This window comes from Podospora pseudopauciseta, chromosome 6 (genome assembly GCF_035222475.1).
Source record: "Podospora pseudopauciseta strain CBS 411.78 chromosome 6, whole genome shotgun sequence".
Lineage (NCBI taxonomy): Eukaryota > Fungi > Ascomycota > Sordariomycetes > Sordariales > Podosporaceae > Podospora > Podospora pseudopauciseta.
In genome coordinates this window covers 3,663,423-3,678,200 of record NC_085895.1, presented here as the reverse complement: position 1 = coordinate 3,678,200, position 14,778 = coordinate 3,663,423, and the positions used below count along the sequence as shown (strand labels likewise).

The 14,778-nt window shown below is 52.4% G+C and overlaps 4 protein-coding genes across 4 annotated transcripts; all 4 read right to left on the bottom strand.

Annotated features, from left to right (window-relative positions):
• Nucleotides 1-6,993: 6,993 nt before the first annotated feature.
• Nucleotides 6,994-8,024, bottom strand: QC763_608991 (uncharacterized protein; the record flags this gene model as incomplete). Its single annotated transcript, XM_062914720.1, has 2 exons — nucleotides 6,994-7,821; nucleotides 7,887-8,024. 2 exons carry the CDS (start codon nucleotides 8,022-8,024, stop codon nucleotides 6,994-6,996), a joined length of 966 nt encoding a protein of 321 aa, XP_062763473.1.
• A 125-nt stretch (nucleotides 8,025-8,149) lies between these two features.
• NPL6 (chromatin structure-remodeling complex subunit RSC7) lies at nucleotides 8,150-10,123 on the bottom strand (the record flags this gene model as incomplete). The annotated part of the gene is made up of 3 exons (XM_062914721.1): nucleotides 9,944-10,123; nucleotides 8,724-9,747; nucleotides 8,150-8,666 (listed from the first exon to the last, which is right to left on the bottom strand). The coding sequence occupies exons 1-3, from the start codon at nucleotides 9,996-9,998 to the stop codon at nucleotides 8,150-8,152; spliced, it is 1,596 nt and encodes a 531-aa protein (XP_062763472.1). The 5' UTR covers nucleotides 9,999-10,123.
• A 789-nt stretch (nucleotides 10,124-10,912) lies between these two features.
• Nucleotides 10,913-11,959, bottom strand: SUA7 (transcription initiation factor IIB; the record flags this gene model as incomplete). The annotated part of the gene is made up of 1 exon (XM_062914719.1): nucleotides 10,913-11,959. One exon carries the CDS (start codon nucleotides 11,957-11,959, stop codon nucleotides 10,913-10,915), a length of 1,047 nt encoding a protein of 348 aa, XP_062763471.1.
• Nucleotides 11,960-13,059: 1,100 nt separating this feature from the next.
• On the bottom strand, nucleotides 13,060-13,794 carry QC763_608970 (uncharacterized protein; the record flags this gene model as incomplete). The annotated part of the gene is made up of 1 exon (XM_062914718.1): nucleotides 13,060-13,794. One exon carries the CDS (start codon nucleotides 13,792-13,794, stop codon nucleotides 13,060-13,062), a length of 735 nt encoding a protein of 244 aa, XP_062763470.1.
• Between the last annotated feature and the right edge of the window lie 984 nt (nucleotides 13,795-14,778).

Genomic DNA, 14,778 nt, shown 5'->3' with positions numbered 1-14,778 from the left:
AATTACCAGAGGGGCCGGTTTCCCAAAGTACCAATGTCCCTGTCTCAGGGCCACGGGTACATCAATAATGGAAGTGCAATATCGGATGAGGAGAAGGGCTCGAACAACGCAAGCCTTCCATCTCCCATGTGAACATCCCGTCCAGTCCTCCAAATTTGTTCCTGATTGAAAGCGGCGCTTCAACCTCCAGATTCATGAGTCCTTCTCTTCAGTTCACCGTTCACAGCCCGAGATGGTGGCTCTGTCAGCCACAGGCTAGCCAGCATCAGCCCCAAGCCAACTCCAGCTTGACATCAGTGCCATCTATCAACAATCCACCGTCTTGTGCTTGAAGATCAGTAGACTTTGAAGACTCGAAGCGTTCTCGACGCCAGTACCAGCAAGTTGAAAGCTTGAAACTCTCATGAAAAACAAACACCGCTACAAGCGACAGTTTCCAACGGCTGATACAACATGGCCGGTACGTACCCCCGTCCAGCATCCTTCAGGACCCGGAAAACTGGCCCTCCAACTGTGCTGCCAAATTTGAAAATTGCCCACGGACCGACCAAACCCGTCTTGGAATGGGGGGTTTGCTAACCTTCATCTCGGGTCGGTCAAAAATGCGCGCAACTTCTTGGCCTTGAATAACAACAACACGATGATATCGGCAGCTCTTTTGCGTTCGGGTTCAGGTACAGGCACTGGACCCTGAAGCCCGGTCTTTCTCTTGTAATAACATTCCGGAGACGCGAGTCAGGAAGGACAATTCAGGGGAAACAACCCTCAGTGGTTTCTGCGTTTCTCGAGGAGGCTACGAATACCCCACTGGTGCTGGCCTAGAGATCTGGACGAAGCGGTCAAAACCTGGCTTGTCGCGGCGCGAGGCCAATGGGACCGTGCTGCCGGGAGACCACTCCATCCACCCTATCCAGTTGTCTTTTTCGCCTGTTCCATGGCTCGGGGAGCTGAACAATGACACCCAACCACCAGATCTTTTCCGTGTCAGAAAAGCGTGAGTCGATCAAATTCGAAGGTGGAAGAGTCAACCAGAAGGCTACAACCATGGCAGTCCGTCATCACAAGACTTGACATAGCATACGACATGCCAAAGCTTTCACCATACCTTCAGTGTGTGTTATCGAAATGCAACTGTGCGCTTACTGCAACAACAGCAAACATTTTTGTTGAAGAGAGGTGGGGATTTTCGGATCGAGGGGTATCCTCGCATGACTGGTCGGATCAACCGCTGTCTGTTTTTCAATGACACGCTTTTTGCGCGACATCTAGTGAAGCTCCCTTCAGCAGCCCCCCCTTCCCTCCCCCCCCCCTCCGAGTTTCAACAGCCAACCGAAGGGCTGGGCCAACCACAAGAACGGTAATTACATGGCCTCTTACCCCATGGAGATGAACCTCCAGCGCTTGAAAGCATCGAACGGCAAAACGGAGTACCCCTCTTTCGAGGATATTTATCGAGTTTGCATGGCGAACACGGTGGATAGAGCCGCAACTGACGAAATCCTCTCGGCAGTCTCAGGAGCCACAGCAGAAGCTTTGCTTTTACTTTTCTGCAACCTCTGGCGAAACATCTCTTGTCAGCAGGTCCGGCAAACTGGCTTCCATGCCGCACAATTGCTATTTCGGCCGCATTTGCCAGCGTTGTTCCGCATGCTCGAGTACGGGAAGCTTTGCCGCATGTCTACCTCCTGCAGATATGTGTCAGAACTCGAACCCCGATCACAGGAGATAGATGGCAGGCAGGGCAAGTTTTACAAGCCGGCCTCTCCTTCACGTGGTTGACGAAGGGGCCAAATTATGGCTATGACCCTTCAAACAGTGACGTCTTTCTCAGCCGGACCACCACCACACTCGGTCACCCACCCAGCTTCTTCTTCGGGGTCACCTTGTGGGAGCTGAACCACAGCAGTGACCTCACGACCAGTCTCGCCGGCTTCCGCTCCCCCAAGGTGCTGATTAATGATAGCCACTGCTGTGCATGCCGGAAGCAGACTGGCATAGAAAACTAAAACTCCACATTGGCAGCACTCGCATGCTTTAGTAGGCGGTGTGGCAAGCCCATTCCCATCGTCTACCTCTTTTCATCGCCGTGCATGGAACGCCTCGAGGGGGGATTCTCCAACCTTCCCCATTGCGTCACCTTTCCTCGGTTGGATGCATTCAACTGAGGCCAGAACCACGTCGAAGAAGAACAGCAACAGAGAGCTTCCAAGCTGGTAGAAATGCACAAGCTGCAGAGCCGGTGATGGTGTGGTCGAGACGCAAGGCACTGGGGCCGGTTCGGAGGTTTTCATTCGCTCCGGCAGCATTCGATGCCTTCTCCTGCAGAACGGTTTCCCTAATCTAGCGCTTCCCAGGTCTGCATGTACAATCGTGGTCGAATTGCAATCACAGCACTGGGTGGGGGATCGACTCTGCCTCGGCGGGCCAGTCATTGAAGTCGTCTACCTATCAACGATTCAGAAACCGGCAAACCTCAAAGTGAAGCCGACAACGGCGGAGGTGCATGGCCACCAAATCAAACTTTTTTCGGTAGGGCTCTGCTGACGTTGAAAATCCAACGAGTCGTGAGTCGTCAGCTGTTCATAGGCTGGTTCAGCTGCCTAGAAGGAATCGTCATGCTGTTTTGTCTGAGCAGTGAGCAAGGTCAGGTCACTTTGTTGGACGAGGCCGGCTTTCCCAACCGTCGATTACCGGCCACCAAATACCGTTAACCGTTTTTTTGTTCCCCCGACCTATCCGCGATGCCTCGTCATGTACAGACGTAGACTCGATTACGAAACATACCAAGAGCATCATGAATTCATCTGCCATTCCTGCTAGATGGTGAACAGACGAGGGGCGGGAGGGGTAGGTAGCGCACATTTTCGGCAGCAACCAACAATACAAAAGTCAGATCCGATCTATTCTCCTAGCCCACCACCGGCCGGCGTCCACCGTGCCGGACGGCCGATCTGGGCTCCCTGTTACGTCCGAGTGGTCTCCACCCTGTCTCGTGCTGACGGACACCTCCATCTCCTTGTTTTGCAAAAGCTGGCCTCCGGCATCTACCGCGAGCTGGTGCCGTCGTCGTCTCCGTTCGTCCCCTCGACAGCTTTCAGCTTAACGCTGCATTCCCTCGGGCTCCGGCGTCTGTGTATGGCTAGAATCGGAGTTGGGCAGCAAAACTGCCCCGTGCGCGGAGAGAGGGGCAAGTGAGGAGAGGTGGAGTTTGCTGTAACCCCCGATGCAAAAAAGCGAAAAGGAAAGAAAGAAAAAAAGACACAGGCCAAGACCGTCTGATAGCTAGCTAGCCTCCTAGCGTAACAGTTGTTCTGGGGTGGGGCTTGTTTGTGGGGTTTTTTCTTCCGTAACAGTCCCCTAAGAAAAAATATCCGCGAAAGACGAGCATCAAAAACCAAAAATTACCGCAGTCGTATTATTCATCGTTTTTTCCCGCTTTGGGAAGGGTATGACAGATGAGGGGAGGCAACAGGGCAGGAAGAGCTTGGCTTTCCTGAGCTTGGCTGGAAGATCGAATGACAATACTCCATTGGAAAAGAGAAGTGTCGATTTGTTCTGGATGTTCCAATTGTGGGTTGGGACAGAGTCGGCATCGTCCATGCTGGACCCCTAATTTTTTTTCAGATCGAGGTTTTTTTTTATTTTAATTTTTCTTCAGTTTTTGTTCAGGGTCTTTCCTTGTTGATGACGAGGACACGGCCAGTTGTGGCGGTGTTGATCTGGATCATCAGGGTCTTTTGAGAGGTTCATGATGGATGGTTGATGACGCAGATCGTGGATGAATGGAAGACAAAACTGACTGAACCATTCCCAACAAGAGAGACCATGTGAAGGGAAGAAGAAGAAGAGAGAATCGAAACGGCCGGCCCGGAAATCTGCAAGGCAGCGAGAGCTGTCACAGCCAACCACCAAACCAGCCCACTTCGTCTTTGGACAACTGGACAAAAATATCCCACTTCTTTTCTCTCTAGAAGACAAGCGCGGGGTTCGGCGTCAACGGTGGAAAATATGACAAGTTCATCACTTATCCCGGGGGGCGACTGTCGTTTCCCAGTGCTACTCTGCAAGTCTAATCATATTAGACTGACACTATGCAGATATTCCGGCTTTCTTACAGCTTTCCCCCGCGCCAACACAAAATCGGGCTTACCCGCCACGGCCGCCGTTCGCCTTCAAGGTCACATCCGGCGGTATCCCCAAGGAGTTGGAAAAGTTATTGAGCGCAGCGCTTGGGCAAAGTTGATGAGGAAGGAAACTTTGAACAAGTCTCGTGATGATGCGGTAAGAACTTTTTTTCTTTTGTTTTTGAGCGAGTGTTCCCACGAGAGGTGACTGTAGGGCGTGCATTGCATCATGCACATACCAATCAGTTCAGGAGCTGTTCGTCCGTTCAGAAAGAGTAAGGTAGGGTTGGTTTTACGGGTGGCGAACTCTCCGCGTTACGTGAGGCAGGTTTGAACGATCGTGAAGAGTCAAGTTCGATGTGTGGGTTTAACTGTTGAGGTGTGAGTGGGGAGGTGCAACAGGAGAGGGAGCGATCTTTTTCTTGCGCAGCAGTGCCTTGCGGCCTACCAGATGCAGTAGGGTTGTCTTTTACCCCGTGTCCGTATTTCCGCCGGAGGAAAGCTGGAGAGGTTGGGAGACAGACAGACGGAGGGAGACGTCAATATTGACAGGCAGCAAGCAGCCACAGCGGATATGACAGTGGTACTCTGCCTGTATGCTGTACGGTGCTGGACTGGTCATGAGAGGAATGGCACAACACACGGAAATCAGGCTCGGGATTGCTACCCTTCTTTCCTTTCAAACCGTTTTGCAGGATTGACCACTTCGGCTTTCCCATCAGAGACGCTGGAAGTTCTCCTCCATGCGAATGTTCGGAGTCGGTACATGTCCAGGCCGACATGTAGCCCCAACGTAGAAGGACCTCATCATAACCCATCATATGAACGGCGATTGTACCCAATCTTGGATTTATGCCGCATAAAGGTTCACATAATGTTAGTCTCTCACTGAGGTGTTGACACAGCGAACGAATTTCCGCTGCAAGCACCACCACCTGCATGGCATAAACCCAAAGCATCCCGAGCAGCAGAGCTGCAACTTGAGGCATCAACTCCTGCAGTAGCCGAGACGACTGTCGTCAAGACACGCACGCACCCTCTAGAACAAATGCTTGTATGACGGACATGTGACAAGCGCTTCATATCCAATCCGTTCAATTTCAACATGCAAATCAGTTTTGAAGACTTGTTTGTCTGTAGCTTCTGGGTAGGTAGGCACGTCGTGGATAAGATAACCGGTACTCCAAATCAGTAATAGATAGGTATAATAACTCTCAACTTACATTATACCTGTTTAGATAAAGATAGGCTTTTTAAATCTTTTAAGGCCTCTTAACTATCTTTCAAGGCCTCGTAACTATCTTTTGATATGTGGGTCAGGATACTATCCTCTCTTGCCTTGACTTTTTACAGTGCCAGTTGTTCTGTTCATGGCATGGGGGGTTCCTTAGAATCAACATCTCGAAACTTCCTCACGCTTGCTTCACTTTCCGTGCCTGAGGATTCAGTCTCTGCCTATGGCAGGGACACACATTTCCAGGCCGCACCCTCCAACGGCTTCACAACGTTACCCTGATGAGCCTCAGAGATAAGACATATCCCGCCAGAAAGGGATTGGAACCACGCTCTCTTCAAATCGGCAACAAATTACATCCATCACATGCACTTTCGCTGTTGCACAAAGGACTTACAGAGCCCAGTAGGTAGACAGCAGAGGGTAGGCAAGCCCATGGATGAGGGAACATCTAAATGAAGGGGCATGGGGGAAAAAAGGCAGATAATGCAAGATCTCGATCGAGCCCTCTAGGCCATTGGATGCCATCCTCCCGCGTCAAAAGACCAACCTAGCTGCAAGCCTTGGGCAGAGATGCATGATTCGTATTTTGGCAGCCGCCAGAAGAACTCTTGGAATCCCCTTTATCGACCATTCGGTCCCGAATGCCTTGTGCGGGAGTACCCTGCCGGTGTCGTAGTCGACAGTTCTGGCATATTTATGGTGGTCAGTGTCTGGAGATTGGGACCCCCCTTACCAGTCGCAGAATCTCGGAGCTTCGAAACGGTGGAAGGCCCTCAAATGATCAAGGTACCTAGTTGATGGAGCTGGACAGGTCCCAATCCTGCACAGTTACACATATGCTTTATAGTTTTGCAACCTTACTGAATACGACAGAAGGGCAACAGTCGGAGGGACAAGACACAATGCATGATCTGCTGCTTCCTCCATCTCTGTATATATCAGATCTGTCATATTCCATAAACTCACCCCTACACTCTTGCTCCTTCTCCGTATTTCTGCTCTTCAAAACGTCTAGACATCTCAGTATTTTGTACTGTACACGCCACATGGCAAGTCAAACAGCTGCTGGGGGTTAGAATCAACATTTACTCTTTTGACAGAGAGCGTCTCTCAAGTCTATCATCAGTATAATTCTTGACCATACATATCCCTCACAAAGTCGGCACAGAAATTGATCCCAGGGCAACACCCACATACACTAGCACAACATCCATTCCCCATCTAAATCCCCCCCTGCCTATCCATTTCCTCCCATCCACAGTCCACACATCTCCCTGTAGCCCTCCCTTTATCATGCGTTGTGCTCATCATTCCACTCACAACCACACAGGGAGCCCGAATATGGGAGAGAGACTCCAACATAAGCCAACAAATTTTCCTCCCCTCCATTTTCTTTTCCGCATTTCCCAAACAATAAGTCCCTCCCGATACAACGCCCATAGCTCTTCTTTCCCCAAGTAAATGCCTTCTTGTAGTCCCAAATCAGAAAGAAAATGCCAAAGTCTCCTGACTAGAGGCCACCCTGAAAATCAAAAAAACCTGGCGGAAATGAAAAACAGAAATTAGAAAACCAAACCCAACAACGCCACGCAAATCCCGTGATAGTACATACAAAGACCCTAGGACCTGAACTTAACGCCTCTTCCTCGGGCTCGGCCGCATAGTAGCAGCCAAATCCGGCAACGGAGTAGGCATCACCCCAGAGTGAATCTGAGCCGCGATCATGCTAGACACAGTGTCGTGACCGTTCAGGAACCCGGCTGCAACATTGGACGACGGCGCCGGAACAGCAGGCGCTGCCTCAGCTGCAAACTGAGCCCCAAGCATGCTCGATACCGTGTCGTGGCCGTTTAAAAGACCATGGCCATGGTTGTTGGGCGGTGCAGGCGCAAGAACCGTCAGACCAGTGGAAGACTGAGCATTAGGCATAGCGTTGCCACTCAACAGAGCAGGCGGTACCTCAGAGGCAAACTGGGCCCCAGGCATGCTCGATACCGTGTCGTGACCGTTCAGAACCCCATGGCCATGGATGTTGGGCGGGGCGGGCGCAAGTACCAGCAAGTTGGGAACAGACTGAGCAATAGACTGTGCTTCAGACGCAAACCGGGCCCCTATCATGCTTGATACCGAGTCGTGACCGTTCAAGACCCCAGCACCATAGTGTTTGGCAGGAGCAGGCGAAAGCAGAGGCAGGCCGGGGGTAGATTGAGCATTAGGGAAAACGCTGTGAGCCGAAACAGCAGGACGGCCCCTTCGCCTCTTTGACCCAGCAGAAACTGGAACCAGGCCGCTGGCGGCATCGAGAAACAAGTCACCACGAACTGCAGGAGGCTCAGGAACAGCATCCTTCTTGGTTCGCTGACGCTTCCTCTTGGCCGGTGGCTTCGTCTCGGTAGCGTTATTGGTGTTCTCGACAGGAAAGCCTTGGGATGCAATGTTGGTGTTCTCGAAAGGAACGGCCTGGGGACCAAAGGGCACAGGTCTTTCCTAAACGCTGAACTGCGCTCTCCCATGGTCCCCCAGACCCGCCCACTCCTGATCCGTGAACCCTGCGGCGGGAGCAGCCTGATAATGAGCCTGCGGACGAGGCCAAAGTGTCCCAGCCCCCTGGGCGCCCTCAGCAGAAATAGGCTGCTCCAAACTGGCAAAAATACCGGGGCCATATTCCCCCTCGTGCAGACCAACAAAGTCAGACGCAGAAGTCAAAGTATTAAACCCAGAGCCCAGAACTAAAAAAGAAAGGGAAAAAAAAAAAAGATTAGTTACAAAAACTTCCTCCACACATGAATTAATGCATCATCACAGGATATGGCACAATGGCCTTGTCCACAATTGGCTCACGTCTTGAAGTATTCTTGGCTTCATCGCCCCACTTGTTAAACCAGTCGACCTCTTCTTGTCTGGCCTTGTCGAAAGCAGCCCGGCAGTCCGGGGGCAACTCGGCAATGATGTCGTCAGATATAACCGAAAGTCCTCGAAATGGTGCTAGAGGGTCGGCAGCTGCTGAAGCTTCGTAGTCAGCACGGGACGTGCGGAATGGCACTTCGTAGGCGGCTGGCGAGATGCCGGCCGGGGGCGTCTCCATGTAGGTATCCATGACCAGAAAGTTCCGAGAGATGGACGGCTCAAGCGGAGGAAATGTGCTGCTCTCTTCGGCGTCCTCGCCTTTGCCGCTGTCGAAAACCTGTTCGATTCTGGCGTGGGTTGGCTGGGAGATGCGGGGATAGTGCATCAAGTTGGTCATGACGTTGTAAACCCCCTTGACATTCTGGCGGCGCATATCGGTCAGGATGCTGTTGTATTGGCTGTTCAGGTGTCAGTGGCGGGCGGGAGACAGGTGTCGGGTAAGCGAGTATACATACCTCGCCTCACGGGCGTGCTCAAGTTGCCAATTCATGTCGTTGACGGCCACTCTACGTTTCTTCGTGTCGACCTTGGCGTTTTGCTGCGGAACAGTAGGTGCATTGGAGTGGTACACCGCGCTGGCGCCATGCCAGGCAACGTATTGGTTCTTGTTGTAAGGCTGCGAAGGGTCGTAAATGTCGTTAGGATCCGCCAACTCGCCCTCAACAGCCCCATCCTCACGAACTGCCGCGACGTTGTAGTCGTCGATGATTCTCCGTCCGCCGACAATGATCAAAGCGCCGAATTCGCGGAACACGGACCTCGCTGTCACGATTCCTATGCTGCGACCTTTGTAGGAATGTGGGATGATATCGCGTTCGATCATGTCGCGCTTCTCCTCGTCATTAACGATAATTTTGAAGAGCTTCTTGTGCTTGGTGAAGAACAAGTAAGAATCGCGGAAACCGACACATCTGGCAGGCTCGGTGGAGAGCATGTAGAGACGATCGCCGCGGCCGGCAACGGTGAAGGTGCGGCAGCGGTATTCACGACCATCCTGAAGGTTGCCCAGTTTGTCCACCTTCTTCTCACCCTCAGGATCTTCGGGAAGGTCGACCTCGTCGTTGACGATATCCAAGACAGTACCGTCTTTATCGATCGACTGTGTTGTGGGTGCCGAGTATTGGCCTTTGCGACCACCACGGCCTCGCCAACCCCCTCTGCCACGGCGACGGGGAGTATCCGAGTCGGCATTGGGGCGCTCAATGGGAAGCTGGTCCCAGTCAGGCGGGCGATTCTTCGGGGGCCTGCCGAGGCGACGACGGCGGATGACGGGCTCGGGTGGGGGTGAGGGCGACTTCTCTTCCTCTTCCTCTTGGGCTACCTCCTCTTCCTCTTCGGCAACAGAGTCTTCGTCCTTGTCACCCTCCTCTTCTGCATCTTGCGGGGGTTCAACATCCTCATCGGCCTCGACATCGGCATCGACATCGGGCATGGGCTCGTCTTCGTCGTCGAGTCCCTCGAAATTCTTGGGGGTGCTTTCTGTAGGCATGGTAGATTGCTGGTTAGCAACCTGATGGTCAAAGGCAGTGTCCAGAGTGCAGGATAAAGGTATGCCACAATGTGGTGGTGGGGATCGGATGCCCCTAGTTTGGACTGGGACTGGGATTGGGACCAAGACTGTGACTAGAAGAGAGAAGGAGCTTTCGAGTGCGACTTGTTGAAGTGAATTACTTACCAAGCGCTTGCTGAGCGCGTTTGGCCGCAGCACGACCGGATCGCCGAGAGGGCATGTCGACGTCTATTGGGTCGATTTGGATGATTGTTTGCTCCTCGGTGCTGACTTGCTCTTTAAACGGTGCAGTCCTGGGGAAAAGTTGCGACACTCAGATATGATAACGAGGGAGGCGGCTGCTTGTGGAAGACGCGATTGACACGGCCAGCTTGGATTTTGGACCTTGCCATTTGTCGCTGGGACCATGTGGGGCCCAAGGGGCTTGGCAGCTGTCACTTCTTGGCACCGTCCACACTGTGCAACTTTACACTGTCAAGAGAGATCTCAACAGCAAATAGCATGTTGGGAGGGTTGGATTGATAGATAAACAATCAATAGAAATAAATCTGTGTGGTATCGTGAGATTATTACTCTATAAATGCAGTGAAAAGTGAAAAGACATGATAAATTTACTTCCACAACAGCAAAACAAAACAGCATAGCGCACATTTCCAGACAGTGATTAAAGAGAAGAATCCCAACTGCGTTCTGTTTGACCAAGCTATCTCCCGTAATCTTGATGCCGCTAAACTCGGGCATACTAACCAGCCTCCATCCTGAACGCCATGTCCCACTGTTGATGCACATTAATAAAAAAGCGAGGAGAGGGCAAATGGAGAGAACGCCGATTGATGGTGAAAAGTGCTGTGGGCGTGCAAATGCGCCAGAAGAGTCCAGGCCTCTCGGCCTTTGTGAACTGAGCACCGCTCCTGAAGATTGAAGTCTGATCCAGGCTTCCCCGGATAGGTGGCACCGCTTTTACCACGGTATCGGTTCGGAGGAAGAATAAGATGTAGTGTGCCATGTATCGATCCGCAACTGGTTGATCCTAAAATATCGACTTCTTGAGACCAATTCGGATCTCTGCGAACAAAATGGCGGTGGTAATGACGCTGGTTAAATCGCCAGAGGCTCCTTTGAGCCGACTTTCTCCTAGTTGGCCGGGAGCTTGGAAGCATCGGGCATGTCGTCTGGAAATTCCTCCTTGGTAAGGAGAGCATCCTTGGCCTGGTAAAGGTAGCGATAAGCCGTCTTCACCGTACCATCACTGACGCCAGCCACACCAGCGATTTCCTTGGAGGCCTTGGGTTCTCCAACCAAATGCGAGGCCATGTAGATGCACGCAGCCGCAACCGACAAGGGAGAACGACCAGCGAGGTCAGCCACCTGTTGCGACTTCTTGGCAAGACGTCTCGCGACATCCTCCACCCTGACCGGGTTGCGGAAACCCATGTTGCTGCAATACCGAGCGCACAGCCCGACAGCAGTAGTAGAGGCCTTGGCCTGGTAGGTCTGGTTGAATGGCCCAGCCTTGGTAATGTCATCGGCACCGCCGGCCTTCTGCAGGAAGGTCTCAAGCTGCTTGAAGACGCGGCCAATCTCCTTCTTGGAGACCTTGGTGAGGCGATAAATCTCACGGAAAGTACGGTCAGCATTTGCTTGTCGACAGGCGATGAAGATGCATCCGGCGATAATCGCTTCTTGTGATTTACCCTTGAGGGCCTTGGCATCGTCGACCAACTTGTAAATGTGCTTCGCAGCATTTGCAACTTGGGTACCCGTGTTGATGCTGTCGGTAAAGCTTTGAATATCCCGATACGCATTGAGCAGTTGCTTGGAGCCCTTGTCGTTCGTCATCTTATTTTGAAGATGGGACAGGTTCTTCGCACCTTTGCCGTCGAAAGCGATTGTCGTTTGCAGTTGATCGCCGTCGATCATCAAATTGGGACCGTCACCAACACGAGAAGGGTCATCGTTACCCTGGTCATCATTCGAGAATGTCCGCCACTCGGAGCGCGTATCAATAATACGCTCACCCAGGACCAATCCACAAGACTCGCAAACCATGTCGCCCGATGAGAATTCCTCGATCAAGTTAGGCGGAAACTCTTTGCACTCGGCGCACATGAGGATGGCGTTCAAGTCCTCCTTGTACTCGCCGGAAGCCGAGGAGGGATGGGGAGGATAAAGGGCCGACATGTTGATTGATGCAGTCGTAGGTAGAATAGATGACTTCGGGGGGAAAAGGATCCGTCAGGCTGTTAAGGTTGGAGGCGGTTTGTTGAATGACCGCCAGAAGCCGCGCAACTGGTAGCTTTGATTGAAAGTAGCGGCGATGAGGAAACAGCCCGGGTTGCTGTTTGCAAGCAGCGGTTTGCGGTTCTACGGAGAAGCCCGAAGAGTGCCGCCCCGACTGTGCGGTCAACGAGGGCCGGACTCGAGATTGATTGCGCAGTCGATGATATCGGTGCTGGTCTTGGCTAGGGAGGGGATATCTCAACTTTGAAGGCGATGCTTGGGTGTTTGAGGGTGCAACGAGTGATCGTGGACGACACTGTTGACCAGAATAACGTCAAAGAAAGTTGTGGTTGACAGGAAAGTCGGCGACTGGTGAAACTGACGTTGGCCGCTGCTAAATCCTCGGACAGGCAGGCAGGTCCCTGTGGGGCGATGGCGCCAAGTGAATGAAAGTGAAATCGCTGAGTCAGCCAATGACTGAAGAACCAGGCGGAACCGGACCTTGCAGCCTTATGGGCGGGGCTGGTCGAGCGCTTCCATTGGCTGCCGGATCGTCGGGCTCCAGATAAGCTGATGAGGCTGTCTTCCACTCTTTGGGATGGCCACACGTGTTGCTCTCACCATCAACAGTTCACTCTAGAGGTTGGCAGATGCAGCTTGATGAATGAAATCTGGTTTGTTTCACTATCTATACAATCCCCTCTCATCATTTGTCCTATCAACTTCTGCTCTTGGATTGGCTCTCATTCACCAGATTGGCGTCTCCGTTCTCCCTCCTTCGCGATCCTTCCAGCACTTTCTTCTGCCAGTACGCGGTGCACTATACTTCAAGCCACCAAGCTGGTCTCTCAGTGTCTATCATATGCATACATGCTTCACAAATGAGGCTTGTGCATCAGCCAGCTGTCTTCTGATAGAATTCCTCGCAGACTACCACGCAACCTCTGTGAGGCTGCAATGGCCACGGCGCTCGAAGCCTCGAGAGGAGACTGTAGCTATACTTGATGAATCTCGGCATCTTCGTTTTCTTTCCCATTTTCTTCTTTCCTACGCTTATACCCTCATCCACCATTACTCGGCTGACACCGGGCAGGATTTCTTGGCGGGGGCCTCAGCGGCTCTGGGCGCAACTCTGGGAACGATACTCGGTTGTGGGATCGATGCTTTGGCGGCGTAGGGACAGCGATGATAGGTACACTGTTGGATGCCGCTATGGCTGGATGCTGTTCCCCTGAAGCAGACCGTTCATGTCGAACCTGGGCTTCCCACCTCTTCCAGTCTTCCTTCAGCCTCGTGGATTCTTTTCGCTCCATCTCAGAAATCTGCTGGTCGATCTGATTGATGGTCGCTGCTGTTGAGAGCGCTGCGGGAGATAGCGGTTGCTGCTGCTGGTCTGATCCTGGCACATGTTCCAGTTCTTGATGTTGTTGCTGCCGTTGCGGTTCTGGTTGATGCTGCTGTGGCTGCTGGTCGATGGTATTTGTTGACCGGCTGGCGAGAGACTTGCGGATCATATGCCCCCTCCAAGTCTCCTCCTCTTTGAACAAGTCATTTGCGCTCAGCTTTCTCTTCCTGCTGAACTCTTCGCGGCTCAGATACGGGTCTCTTGCCTTTGCCTTTTTGTATTGATGACGCTTGGTGTAGCAGACGACGAGTGTAGTAAGGGCTGTCACGACACCAATAGTGCCGGCAACGATGGAGACCACTATCCATATCACAGCGTTATCCGTGGTATCTGGGGTCTTATCACCACGGGTATCAAGTATAGAAGTAGTAACAAGAGCAAAAGGGGCCATTTTGTTCAAGCGACCACAAACTGCCAGGACCAAGGTGGTATCACTATAGCGAGTAAACCAGACAACCTCACAGGAGGTGGGGTAGGTCGGACGATAATATACACCCAGACAGCACTTCAGCTATGGAAGGAAAGACGTCAATCGGGACAATTCACGAGCAAGGGGGTAGGACATGCATGGTCTGTCTATAGTTAGAGGCACGGCAGATTTCACGTACCATCCAGATGCTGGGTCTCAAACTCGCCAGGCTGAGAGGTAGCACTGACAACCCCCGGTTCGCTATTGGGAAGTCCCGATGCATGGCCCCGTCCGCTTATTGGCGATCCCTCCCGTCCTACACCACGGCCTCCTATTCAGACAGGTTTGTGAGGCGCAGCACCACGTACCAAAAGGCAGAACAACAACTAATCTGCAAACCCGGCGCCCAGAGAAAGTCCTCGGGCAATTCATTGAGAGCAGATCAAATCCTGCAACTTTATGGCGAAGCTTCCTCGCGGATGAACTCGCACATGTAATCAAGACATCCAAGGCGTATTGGATTGGACCGCTGCTGGCACGCTTACACACACCTTTGACTGCCGCATTAGGAACAGGAGTGGTGGTCATCCTCACCAACCTGCAGGGTAATGTCTGGCTCTGGAATGCATTTTGACCGATAGTCCCCAGTGGTTTTTGTGAACGGTTCCTCTGACCTCATCAGCTCTGTAGTGCCATCATCTTGTCATGCCCGAACTCCGGGCAAGTTTTCGCCGTCCCTGGGCTTCTTTCTGCGGCGGTGCACCGCCAAGAAGAGACGCAGCCCAAAGTGCTTGGGAGCTGCCCTGAACACGAGGTTCCACCGAACAACTCACGTTTGCTATCACCGATGAATTGCGTAACCACACTTCACAGCCCAGACGGCAGTTTGCCAATGAGATGAGATATCCACAAAGAGACCAATTTTCTACCAAGATCTACACTCGCCGACGGCGTGGGCTAGCCTCA